Genomic DNA, 13,706 nt, shown 5'->3' on the forward strand with positions numbered 1-13,706 from the left:
CTTACGACTTATCTTAGAAGAAAGATTAAGGAAAGGCAAACCAACGTTTCTAGCATTTGTAGACTTAGAGAAAGCTTTTGACAATGTTGACTGGAATACTCTCTTTCAAATTCTAAAGGTGGCAGGGGTGAAATACAGGGAGCGAAAGGCTATTTACAATTTGTACAGAAACCAGATGGCAGTTATAAGAGTCGAGGGACATGAAAGGGAAGCAGTGGTTGGGAAGGGAGTAAGACAGGGTTGTAGCCTCTCCCTGATGTTGATCAGTCTGTATATTGAGCAAGCAGTAAAGGAAACAAAAGAAAAATTCGGAGTAGGTACTAAAATTCATGAAGAAGAAATAAAAACTTTGAGGTTCGCCGATGACATTGTAATTCTGTCAGAGACAGCAAAGGACTTGGAAGAGCAGTTGAATGGAATGGACAGTGTCTTGAAAGGAGGATATAAGATGAACATCAACAAAAGCAAAACAAGGATAATGGAATGTAGTCTAATTAAGTCGGGTGATGCTGAGGGAATTAGATTAGGAAATGAGACACTTAAAGTAGTAAAGGAGTTTTGCTATTTGGGGAGCAAAATAACTGATGATGGTCGAAGTAGAGAGGATATAAAATGTAGACTGGCAATGGCAAGGAAAGCGTTTCTGAAGAAGAGAAATTTGTTAACATCGAGTATGGATTTAAGTGTCAGGAAGTCGTTTCTGAAAGTATTTGTATGGAGTGTAGCCATGTATGGAAGTGAAACATGGACGATAAATAGTTTGGACAAGAAGAGAGTAGAAGCTTTCGAAATGTGGTGCTACAGAAGCATGCTGAAGATTAGATGGGTAGATCGCATAACTAATGAGGAAGTATTGAATAGGATTGGGGAGAAGAGAAGTTTGTGGCACAACTTGACCAGAAGAAGGGATCGGTTGGTAGGACATGTTCTGAGGCATCAAGGGATTACCAATTTAGTATTGGAGGGCAGCGTGGAGGGTAAAAATCGTAGAGGGAGACCAAGAGATGAATACACTAAGTAGATTCAGAAGGATGTAGGTTGCAGTAGGTAGTGGGAGATGAAAAAGCTTGCACAGGATAGAGTAGCATGGAGAGCTGCATCAAACCAGTCTCAGGACTGAAGACCACAACAACAAGAATGCATTTCTCTGAAGTCACCAAGATTTTTGTTGGAGGATTAATAAACTGCATCACATTTATGTAGGGCAGTACTTGCCAAAAGCTCTTACATATTTTTGTCTTCCATTGTCTTCTGCTCAGAGAAATAATGGAATTCAATATATTTTAGTCCTTCTCAAGGAAATATTGTCTGTCTCCTTCAAATTTCATTGCTTTAAGCAAACTACACATTCAATTTTTGCTTCTGTCTTGCCATTTTGTGTACAACTGAATGTCAACAATTTCTGTTCCTCCCATTAGGTGTTAGCTCTCTTAACGAAATCTAACTTAAATTTATTCCTCTCTATCTTTACATTTTAAAATCGCTTACTCATACAAAAATACCTAAAATCCTGTCATTCAGAGCTTTGGCTTCATTCCTCTTGCTCTCCTGAATTCCAGTCTTAAGTAACATCTAACAGACACATAAGTAGGGGATACTTTAAGAAAAAAAGACTAAATTGTCATATTTCCTAAGAACAGCAGTCAGGCAGTTCTTCCTCCTCTCCTTCAGCTTCCACACTCAAGGCACTAAGCTGTTACATTCACAAGTTTATTTTTCAATTGTCAGGATATGGGAATGTTATCAAATACAGTTTGATTCTCCAACATATCTGAAGGCTACTGATAATTTGACGTGAGACTCCTTGTGTTAGGACTGTAAAAAACAACTTAAGTTTGAAGTTTGACTATGCTATGTTGTTTAATATTTGTTTAGCAGGTGTCAATAGCGAACATTCTCAGTGAATTTGTAAAAGTGGTCATCATTATGTGATACAATACTTTCATCTGAAAGGTCTTGGTCCAACTAATATTGAGGCTGAGCAAGATTCTAGTCAGTGGAAGTCTGCTCCTTCATTTGCAACAGTAACAGTAAAACGTAAAGTTTAAGCGAGGCCATACGAGCTGTCAGGACAAACAGTACAGTAGTCTACCAAATGAGATGACCACGGTGGAAATTGTGACGAAAATCCACAAAATGGTAGCAGGTGACCATTGACTGAAAGTGCACAAGTTAGTAGACATCATAAGCATTTCAAAAAGTGTTGTACATCACATACTGACTGAAAATTTGGACATGAAAAAGCTGTGCACAAGATGGGTGCCAGGTTGATTCACAATAGAACACAAAAGTGTCACGATAATGTTTTAGTAGTGAGGGGACAATTTCATTCAGTCAGTCGAATGAAAGAACCGAATGAAACTAGTCTCAGTGCCCATGTCAGCTATATGAATGTTTTCACTCACCAGGTTTGAGTGGTTCCACTCAATGAGAGACCATCAACTGAAACCATTCTTCATCAGTTTTGGCCATTATATGATGTGTTCACTCACTCACCAGGTTTGACTGATTTTCATTTATATTCTTTTTCAGCCTTTTCATTTGTACATGAAATATGATTAGGGTTGACAACTTTTTTAGAGACAAATACAGTATATTATTTCAAGGAGAACTGAATAAAAAGTATATCTCTAAAAATAAAGTACATTTGAAATGTATGTATTTACTTACTGAAATACAAATTTTCACTGTGACATTAAATATTGATTTTTGCTTGGTTTTAAAAATGTAATATCTGGAGCTGCACTGTAAATTTGTGTTTATATATAAATGAACAATCACTTTTTAACATGTTTTTATTAGGTCGGTTTCTTGTCGGTGTTTTTTTTTTTTTTTATCGGTACAAATTTTGCAATTGGTTTTAAACTAGTTTCCCGAGACTTCAAATTTTCAACATAGTTTAGAACTGGATAATACTGTAATATTAACGAACTTTCAAGTCTGGTGTGTGGTGTAGGGTACTTTGTTTTCCTGTCTGCTGCGTCTGTTCAGTACAAATCTTGCAACCGATTTTAAACTAACTTTCCGATAAGCTACAGACTTGAAACTAACTTAACTCAGAACTGGATGACAATGAAAAGTAACTTGCTTTCTTTTCTGATGTGTGACGGAGAGTAGATACTTGGTGTACCACTGCTATTTCCCTGTTTTCTCGTTCCAGTCATGGATGTTTCGCACTTAAGAACAATTGCTGCTAAGCTTCCCTGTCAGCTCAACTCTCTCTAATTTTCACATTCACAGTCTTCTCGTGAGATAGGCCTATGAGGAAGCAACATACTGGTTGACTCATTTGAAGAGAAACTAAAATAAACATGAAGTTTATCACGTGCCCTGCTGTAATCTCATCAAAATGTCTGAAAGCAACTGAAAAATTTCACACACACAAGACTAAAAAGCAGACAATAACAATTTAAATAAAAAACTTTTTAATATAACATGATTCTAAAATAGACTAATAAATATTAAATAATCTCGCCTAACCCCACACAGATTCCTAACACTGTACAGACAGTCCTGAAAATTTGTGCTTGCGAATTTTTAATAGCTATGAAACTATCTGTAAGTCTGAGAACGTGTCCCTGCTCCCTGCGGAACATCGAGACCATCAGTCAAATTACTGTCTACAGACTGTTTGTGTCTGGGAAAATACTCTAATTTGACCCACACATCCAGGATTTTCGAAGTTTTCATCTGTTGTTGTTGTGGTCTTCAGTCCTGAGACTGGTTTGATGCAGCTCTCCATGCTACTCTGTCCTGTGCAAGCATCTTCATCTCCCAGTACCTACTGCAACCTACATCCTTCTGAATCTGTTTAGTGTATTCATCTCCTGGTCTCCCTCTACGATTTTTACCCTCCACGCTGCCCTCCAATGCTAAATTTGTGATTCCTTGATGCCTCAAAACATGTCCTACCAACCAATCCCTTCTTCTAGTCAAGTTGTGCCACAAACCTCTCCTCTCCCCAATCCTATTCAATACCTCCTCATTAGTTACGTGATCTACCCACCTTATCTTCAGCATTCTTCTGTAGCACCACATTTCGAAGGCTTCTATTCTCTTCTTGTCCAAACTAGTTATCGTCCATGTTTCACTTCCATACATGGCTACACTCCATACAAATACTTTCAGAAACGACTTCCTGACACTTAAATCTATAATCGATGTTACCAAATTTCTCTTCTTCAGAAACGCTTTCCTTGCCATTGCCAGTCTACATTTTATATCCTCTCTACTTCGACCATCATCAGTTATTTTGCTCCCCAAATAGCAAAACTCCTTTACTACTTTAAGTGTCTCATTTCCTAATCTAATTCCCTCAGCATCACCCGACTTAATTAGACTACATTCCATTATCCTTGTTTTGCTTTTGTTGATGTTCATCTTATATCCTCCTTTCAAGACACCGTTCATTCCATTCAACTGCTCTTCCAAGTCCTTTGCTGTCTCTGACAGAATTACAATGTCATCGGCGAACCTCAAAGTTTTTACTTCTTCTCCATGAATTTTAATACCTACTCCAAATTTTTCTTTTCGTTTCCTTTACAGCTTGCTCAATATACAGATTGAAATTTTCATCTAAGGTTGGCAATTTAAGTGAGGCAAACCGACCCACTGATACCTCAGATTAGTCAGTCACGTGTTAATGGCACCTGGAACAATTTTATCCAGAGTAGTATATGAATCAGTTTTAAATGATGAAAAGAAAAATCACTCCATTCAGTTCATAATTAAAGGAACATGTATTCTGCTTATGTTAACTTTGGCATATCCCTGAAATACGTCTTCACTTAGGACCACCCTCAGTCAGTATAATGTAGCGCTGCTTTAATTCAGCTAATTAAAGTATTGCAGCCTGGTTTCACTCACTCAGAAGAATGAATGGATAGCTTGGTCACCTGAAACACTGAAGAGCATTTTCAGTTAAAAGACTGAGTACAGTGTGTTAACTTAAGACGGCAGAGTTCTGAGGGGAGTGCGGGGAGAGGAGGAAGCAAGCATTGGTTGGCGAGGGGTGAGGGGCTGTTGGGGGGGGGGGGGGGGGCTGGGAGGGTGGGGGGGAGGGGGGGGACGACGACGACGACGACAACAAGGCACGCCTACCAGTTGCAGTGCTGGCACTACAAATTGCGCGTCATGCTTACACAAAAGCAGACGAAAGGCTTGGAAGTAAAACTCGCTTTAAATGTTGTTCGTAAACAAAACTGAAATCGTCATGTATATTAAAATCTATATAAAAATGAATGTATGTATGTTTGTCCACTATGCGCTCACAAACCATTCATCCGATTGCAATGAAACTTTGGTGAGTTGTTCTCTGTATGCCTGAAAAGAGTAATGGAAGCAATTTTTTCTGCTCCCTTTCCCTTTCACAGCATTCGATCACACGCAATATAATTTTGCGAGCATCGCTGCGTAATACTGGTTTCCTTCTAACTGTAGGCCTACCGGTAGGGGTTGTTGGCGACTCCCGAGATGGGCCCACAACTGCCTCTTCACTCATTTTGATAATGTTTAGCACAACTGCACGATAAAAACACGCAGAACAGTACAGCGCAAAACAATAACGAAGCAGACGACAATGGCTACCTTGTACAACACAGTCAGCTACGTAATGTTGGCAGCAGTCGCAACTGCGTGCCTACCGAAGCCTCCCAACGTTTACCGACTTCTACCGATTCAGGACTAGGGAGAGGTCTGCCATCTAAAAGTTTACACACTGTACATGGTTCAACCGATGGAAAAACTACTAACTGTTTTCAGTTGAAAAGAAATAATGAATAATTCAGTCAATATGTTAAGTTATAATGGTGCCTTATCTTTTCATTTTATTGCTCCTAATGACTGCTTTCACTCAAAAAGAAAAAAATTAATAATAATCCAACCAACAGGTAAAAACTACAACCGACTTGACATGATTGTTTTCTTTCAGTTGATCCTACATACTAGTTTCATTCAAAAGAAGGAATGAGTAGTCCAACCAACTGAATGATTGTTTTCATTTGGTTGCTCCCACAGACTAATTTCACTTAAAAGAATGAATGATTAATTCGACCAATATGTATAACTAAAACTGAATGAGTCAACTGTTTTCATTTGGTTATTCCCATAACTATGTTTCAGGTGATTGATTAGTGACGTATCACTCCAATAAAGCCAAGTTTTTGCTTCAATTCATAACTATGAATGATACAAGCATCCACCACTTCACACCTGTGAAGAAGGAACAGACAGAACAGTGAATTGAAAGAATTGGCTACAAAGAAGGTGAAGACAGTTCCATTTGCATGCAAAGTCATAGCATTAGATTTTTTGGGATGCGCAGAGGATAATTTTCACTGATTATCTTCAAAAAGGGAAAGTACTGATTATAATGTGATCTTATTGTAGTGTTGTGATGGAATCCAGCAAAAATGGTAACACTTAGCAAAAAAGAAACTTTTGTTTCATCACAACAGTGCACCAGTTCACACACTCATTATCATCATGGCCAAAATCCACGAGTAAAATTTGAATTACTTCCTGATATATCCTATTTGCCAGATTTAGGCCCTCTGATTATTTTCCATTTCCAAACTTCAAGAAATGTCTTGGTGGCAAAAGACTTGCCAAAAATGAAAAGGTGGAGTCCGCAGTTGATCACTATTTTGCAGAGCTCAACAGTTCTTATTATGAACAGGGTATCAAAGCTATTGATCATCATTGGGAAAGGTGTAACAAATGAAAAATCTGTAAAGAAATGAACATTTCACCCAAAATTTTTGTTTTTTCTTTGTTAGGTCGGATACTTCTGGGACAGCCATCATGTATGCAGGCACAGCACTCCAGTAACTCTTAGAACAAACTAAACAATAGGAACTAGTTTTGAAGGACACTTTGTTGTAAAATGTTTTACAACAACTGTTGTATGTAATGCACACTACTGCCAATACAATTTTATTTTAAGTTTGAATGTTATTTGTAAATCAACTAACCTCTCAGTAAAAATTCTGTGACACACCCAGAATACATCATGCATTTCGTAATCATCAGAACATCCATATTCTTGTCTGAATTTATCCAGACCTCCTGAAATGTGTACAGTGATATCACAAGAAAATATATAACTAAACACATAATTAAACATCAGTCTGAATATGTACAGGGATATCAATAGATAATACACAATTAAACATTAAAAGTATTTAACAACAGAATTACAAGGGGAGTATTCGCTGGTCAGTACTACCTTAAAAGGTAAAACTGCAGTTACTACTTATAAACACTTATAAAAGTTCCTTTCTGAGGAAGGAAACAGGGATGGGTTGCAGAAGGTGGGAAAAAAGGGTGATTGTTCAGAGCTCAGGTTTTCGGCTCCCCACGCCCTTACTATAGGTGACTTCATCTCAACTTTGGGTCCAACAAGTGGACTGCTCCTCTTTCCTTATCTTCCCCACTTTACCCCTCCCCCCCCCCCCCTTTCCTGCCTGAGGAATGAGCCAATATTTCTGAAAGCCAGGATAATTTTTCTACTTCTATATGTGCCTATTCACATTATTTTGAATTCTGCCTCCAGACGGGAAACAGTGGTGCGCCATTACCTCCTTGTAATTGTCGAGTTTTCTCAGGTGGATTTTTCCCTTTGATAAACATATAAAGGACAGTCAAATGAAAACTGAACACCTGCCACAACGGGACCATGAAATGGTTCCATTCAACAGTAATCACCACATGCAATAATACATTTACCCCACTGGGAGACGAGATGATCAATTCCTGTTTCATAAAATGCAGTTGGCTGCTGCCGGATCCACACCCGCATCCACTTTTGCACTTCCTCGTCCAGTTAAAACTGACGTCTAACCACATCTTTCCTCAGGTCACCAATGATGCGAAAATCACACAATAATCAATATGGACTGTAAGGTAGATGTTGCAGTGTTTCTCAAACAAGTCACTGAAGTGTAGCCCTTGTATGATTGGCAGTGTGGGAGTAAGCATTATCATGTACCAGGATGATTCTGTCTGACAGCATTCATGGGCATTTTGACTGTGGTGTGTTGCAATTCCTGCACAGTGTTTTGTAGCACTGCACACTGATTGTGGTTTCACACTCCAGGAACATGACGAGCAGAGGGCCCCTGCAATTGCAGAAGGTCTTCTTGGCCTTACCGGAACTTGTGTCAAAAGCTTCAGATTTCTGTTGCGGGGGAGATGTGGGATGTTTCCATTGTTGGCTTTGCTCTTTGCGCTCAAGCTGTCTGGCAGAATCATCCTGTTGCATGATAGTGTCCACTGCCATACTGCCAATCTGACGAGAACGACACTTCAGTGATTGGTTGCAATGTCTTCCATGCAAACCTGATCTTTGATGGTATGATTTTTACATCTTTGGTGACCTTAAGAAAAATGTGCATGGATGTCAGTTTCAGTCAGAGGAGGAAGTGCGAGAGTAGGTTCAGTTGTGGATCCATAAGTGGCTGACTGCGTTCTATGAAGCAGGAACTGATCGTCTCATCTCCCACTGGGATAAATGTCTTGATGAGTGTAGTGATTACTTTTGAATGGAGCCATCCGTGGCCCTGTTGTGGTGGGTGTTCAGTTTTTAGTTGATTGCCCCTCATCATTAACAGTGAAAAGTAATAATCTCTAGCACAAAAATCTGTTTGTAAAAGCTTATAAACAATATTACCTGATGGTAAAAGCATACCACTGATATATTGGTAAGAGCATATCACTGAGATGTTTGAAGATAAAATTGAATTATAGTTTGCTGACCTAAAGTAAAAGAATGTCATTCCTGATATCCCACAGAAATTGTTCACCAAAATAAGTACATTAAAGAAATGGAAGGACAATCAGGTAAAAGCAACAGGGAGCAAATATATATTGTAAAGTTTGCTTACAGAATCAGCTTTGCTGGACACTAAAAAGCCACAAAAATTGCTTATTAAATAAAAAAGTGAATTAGAACAGGTGAAAGGAGTTAGTGTCACTGACATATCTCTATTTTCTTATTTAGTATCCTGAATTTCCAAACTATGTGTGTAAAATAAGGAGAAAAGAATTAGCATTAGAATTGTTGATGTTTCAAAAAAATCATCTGTCTTAAAATTTATGAAAGTTCATTTTACACCTCAAATTGTATAAACATGCTTCTATAATTCAGCTATAACTAGGATTCTAATTTAGCTATATGTTTTAGGGGATGAAGTGGAGACTAAAGGACATGAAACAGACATGATTCACTTCGAAAACTGTAGTATGGGAGGTTTAAGATGCATTGTAAAACCAATTTTGAGTGACAAAACAATGATGGCAGATAATGAAATTACTGAGTTCTATGAAACTAGAATATAGTGATAGGCAAACCATTCTGTTGTACCAAATGTTTACATCTGACATAGTAAACACATACTGTGACACAGCAACAGGAAAATTACACAACTGCTTTTTCAATACTGTAATAGTGCATCAGAACCAATTATCAAATAGGAGACATACAAAAAAGCCAATCTGAAAATACTGTATGGACATGTTTTAAAGCTAAGTAAATGATGATGGTAAACTAGAGCACAGTGACAGTCACAAGCTTAGAGCTCAAGTAAATGAAGACAGTAAACTGGATCAAAATGACAAGTCTCAAGCTGAGTAATCATAATAGGGACTGAGATATTATTTCTGTTAAGAAAATCAAACTTCCCAATAGCACAAGTATATTTGTAATAATAGAATCCAACAGGCAATAGCTGATGACTGGGGTTATTTCATGATGAACCCAGTGGCATAAAACAACCCTTAACAGTTTTAAAATATTTAGTTCCACAAGGGAAGAGATGACTTAACGAATAAACTAACAGCAGAAGAAGTCTAGTAATTGCAGTCAAGGTAGCAATGACAGTGAAAGTATGACGAGTATTGGGGTAAAAGAGGAAGGTGTTAATAGAAGTTTGTATTAGCAATGAAGCCAGAAGTAATTACTGTGTTACGTAAATCTGACAACACAGTGAACGTGAATGGCTTATTTTAGTTACAAATGTAATAGTTTGTAACTATGAAGACAGAAATAAATATTACTTTTCACATCTTTAACTAAATTCCAATTATGCTTGGCAGAATCTAAACCATTACATTCAATAAGTAAATTCACTGTTAATGGGTAAAACTATGGGTACTGTTACTAAACTTAACAGCATTCACAATTAAACTCCTTTTTCTCTAATATTATCTCTATATGTTATAATTACAAAAAACAGCAACAATTATAATAAATGTGGAAGGAAGATGGTATAGAAATTAAAATGTTACCTTTTATTGCTTCATCTAACTGTTTTATTCTCTCCACTTCTGGGAAGTTGAGGTCTTGTAGTATATATATATGATTAACACTGAGAGGATTGTTACTTAATTGTGTTCCAAATAAAACAATGCTTACAAAATCACGGGGAGCATTGTGCAGCATACTGAGAATTGTCCCTCTGCAACACTAAAAATTTATTTAAATGATTACATAATTCACAAGAGACACATGCAACCATTATAAGAAAAAACCATCAGGCCACATATGATGAAAATAAGTTTGAGGCATTCAAACACAATAATTGTCACAATGTCATGGTGTGGACATACGGGAGAAAATGGGCTGGATTTACTTACGGTGTTTAAGTCCTGACCAAGCACTAGGTGATGAAAAATGGAAATGAGGCTATCCGTAGTGCAGCAGTTTTCTACAGTACTCACTCCACGTTAAAACTTTATGTTATGGTACAAGAGAAAAGGAGCACACATCATTAGAAGGTAGTGACATCATCTTATCTATCTGTGCGCGTGCACGCGCACGTAGAAGAAGGCGAACGTGATGAAGAAGAAGAACTGTCAAGTTTAATCTGCACAATGGACAAAAATGAATTTGGACTGTCACCCTTGATATTATGGAGTGGTTTAAAAACAACTGAAAAATCAGTCAGTCATAGATTTTTCTTTCATTCAGGTAAAGGCTTTATTTTCTCTGTAGAATTTTATCATTTCCTTCTAAAACTGGAGTTGTTGGAACAGTTAGCATCAAAACGAAACATAAAACTAGTTGTTCTTGGCAAGAAAATACTACCTTCTTACTGTGCTCATCAGCTTAAGATAAAATAACAAAAATTCTTTGTGTGTTTGAAGGAAAGTAAGTATTGGAAAACTGGACTGACAGAGAGGTGCCTACATAGACTACAATGTCAGCAAGAGAAGAAGGCTGGATGGTGACCACACTATTTTACAACTGGTTCAGAGATGTATTTTAACACTTTGGAGACCAACCAACAAGTACAGCTTGGGCCACAACTTTGTGTTAAAAAGACTGTCCCCGAATACAGGTCAGGTTGCAATCTTCTCATCATGCGAGCCACCCATTGCTCAGAAACGACTCCATTCATGGGAGGATAATGTACAGATGTCTCGTGACCTGCCCCTTGACTTGTGCTGCCCTGTGTGGCCAATTTTCAGAATTATTTCGAAAGAAACATTAGTGAACTTAACAGCTGCTGTCATGAATGGCAGAGCTAATATGACTGCAATGCCATAATATCATTTCCGCAGCAACAAAAAGTTTACATTTGATGACTAGGAGATAACGTAATTTCAGCTACAAATATGCCACATTTTCTGAATGAGCAAGAAATTTTGGAATCTGAAGAGAAAGAAATTGCTCAATAACTCACCTCACACTATTTTCTTTGGAGCATAATCTCAGTGAGGCACAGGTTAACATTATCAACACTTTATGAGTAATTTACATCTTTTGCTCTAACTCAGCAAATTTAGAGAAATATATTTTTATGTTAGTATGTAGTCTTGTAAGCTTCTTTAAGGTTACCAAAAATAAATCTTTTTGATATTTTTGTTTTACTTCCGTTTGGTTCTTTAACTGTTATGCAATTTGTAATACCTGTCACTGCTCAGCTATCTTCATTGTTTTCATAAAGCGAATGTACAGTTTTGACAGTTTCTACTGGTGAACATTTCCATGGTTTTTGGTTTGAACCTTCCATAAACCATTTTTAATTCAAAATTCGTTTGGATTGCTGAGCAATGTAATTAGGAGCACAAAATTCGCTCATTATGTTCCTGATACTCTACTTTTCAAATAAACTTGTAAGAATCGTTAGAGTTTTTGCCCTACTCGTAGAATTAAATAAGTTAGTTCTGAAAGCTTGGAGAACTGATTCATCAAAATCGATGTCATTATCAGATGAATTGTCAGCAGTAACAAAAAGTTTATGTTCGTTGATGAGGAGATGATGTAATTTCATGTGTGTACTTGTTACATTTCACAATTTGTTGTAATTCTGCAACAAATATGTCATATTTTCTGAATGAGTGAGAAATTTTGGAAGCTGGATAGGAAGAAACTGCTCAATAACTCACTTCACACTTTTTTCTTTGGAGGATAATCTCAGTGAGGCACACGTAAACATTATCAACACTTTCTGAGCCATTTACATCTTTAATGGTAAGCTATTAACATAATTTTTTCTAATGTTCTTTCTGTGGACATTACCATTCTTTCCAAACTCCTTGGAGGAGTGGAAACGGGATGACACTTGGTAAACTGTAAATTATTCCAATACTTGCTTTGGTGCAATACATACTTTCTCACTAAGTTCTGAAATTCATTACCCTAAACTGTTAAAAGAGTCAAAATATGTTAAACATTTTAAGTTACTGATTTGTTCTTTCCCAAAACTAGCAATTACATGAAGTGCAAAAAGATGAACATATTGTTTGAGTAGCTCAATAATCTGTTACTTTCCCTTAAATGTTTGTCAACATGTGCGCTCAAAACTTTGGAAATTCAGTCCTGTTTATGTTGTAAATTTACCATCTGTGTTAATCTTTGTGTGGTACAGAATGGGATGGATATACCGTGTATGAACATCCTTCCCCCCTCCCCCCACACACACACGAAATGAAGGGAAATCAATCTGAAGTAAACTACTTAATGAGTATTAAAAATTTCTTCTGTTTTGAACTCTCTAATAGGATTAATTATAACACTAGTATCACCTGTGAAATGTACTTTCTCAGCTTGACATACATTCATTAAAAGTGTGTGTTCAGAAACAAGAAAGGAAGGTTAGGGTTTAATGGTTCATTGACCATGAAGTCATTAAGGTCTATGCACAAACTCGGATTGGACAGGTATGGGAAGGATTCTGGCTGTGTCCTTGTCAAAAGAATCATTCTAGCATTCATCTAAATTGATTTAGAGGAACCATAGAGAATCTGACTGGCCAGATAAGGATTTGAACCCCCACCCTAAATAACGCAAATCCAATATTTTAACTACTGCACTACAATGCACAATTTTTGTGGGAGTGGTTTGAGGCAGGTACTGCTTTGTCCATGTAATACTATTTGTATAAGTCTAATGTCACTCGTCACATTTCCAAAGTGGACAGCTATCTCATTTTTATTGACAGCCTAGGACTGTAGCAGATACTCCCACCTTTGAACATCCATTTCTTGTCCTAGTGATTTGGGGGAGAATTTAGCAACACAGAAAGGTTCATGGATAGTAAGAATACTATCAGATAATAAAATGCACTAGTTATGGACATTTTAACATTTAATTGCTGAAGAAGGCACAATGTTCAGCTGCTTTTTCGTCAAGACGTGTGGCACCCACTAAGACATATGTATATGAAGGGGCAGTGATACAGGCTGAATAACCACACAAATAATGA

The 13,706-nt window shown here is 37.3% G+C and overlaps 1 protein-coding gene across 2 annotated transcripts in view; it reads right to left on the reverse strand.

Moving 5' to 3' along the window:
* Window positions 1-13,706, reverse strand: part of LOC126474014 (ATP-dependent DNA helicase 2 subunit 1) — a 172,535-nt gene that overhangs the window by 110,053 nt on the left and 48,776 nt on the right. For both annotated transcript variants that reach the window (XM_050101412.1, XM_050101414.1), the window contains exons 2-3: window positions 10,285-10,462; window positions 6,972-7,065 (exon numbers count right to left, since the gene is read on the reverse strand). In XM_050101412.1, coding sequence (XP_049957369.1) covers window positions 6,972-7,065; window positions 10,285-10,462 — 272 coding nt within the window. The remainder of the gene's footprint in view (window positions 1-6,971; window positions 7,066-10,284; window positions 10,463-13,706) is intronic.

This window comes from Schistocerca serialis, chromosome 4 (genome assembly GCF_023864345.2).
Source record: "Schistocerca serialis cubense isolate TAMUIC-IGC-003099 chromosome 4, iqSchSeri2.2, whole genome shotgun sequence".
Taxonomy (NCBI): domain Eukaryota; kingdom Metazoa; phylum Arthropoda; class Insecta; order Orthoptera; family Acrididae; genus Schistocerca; species Schistocerca serialis.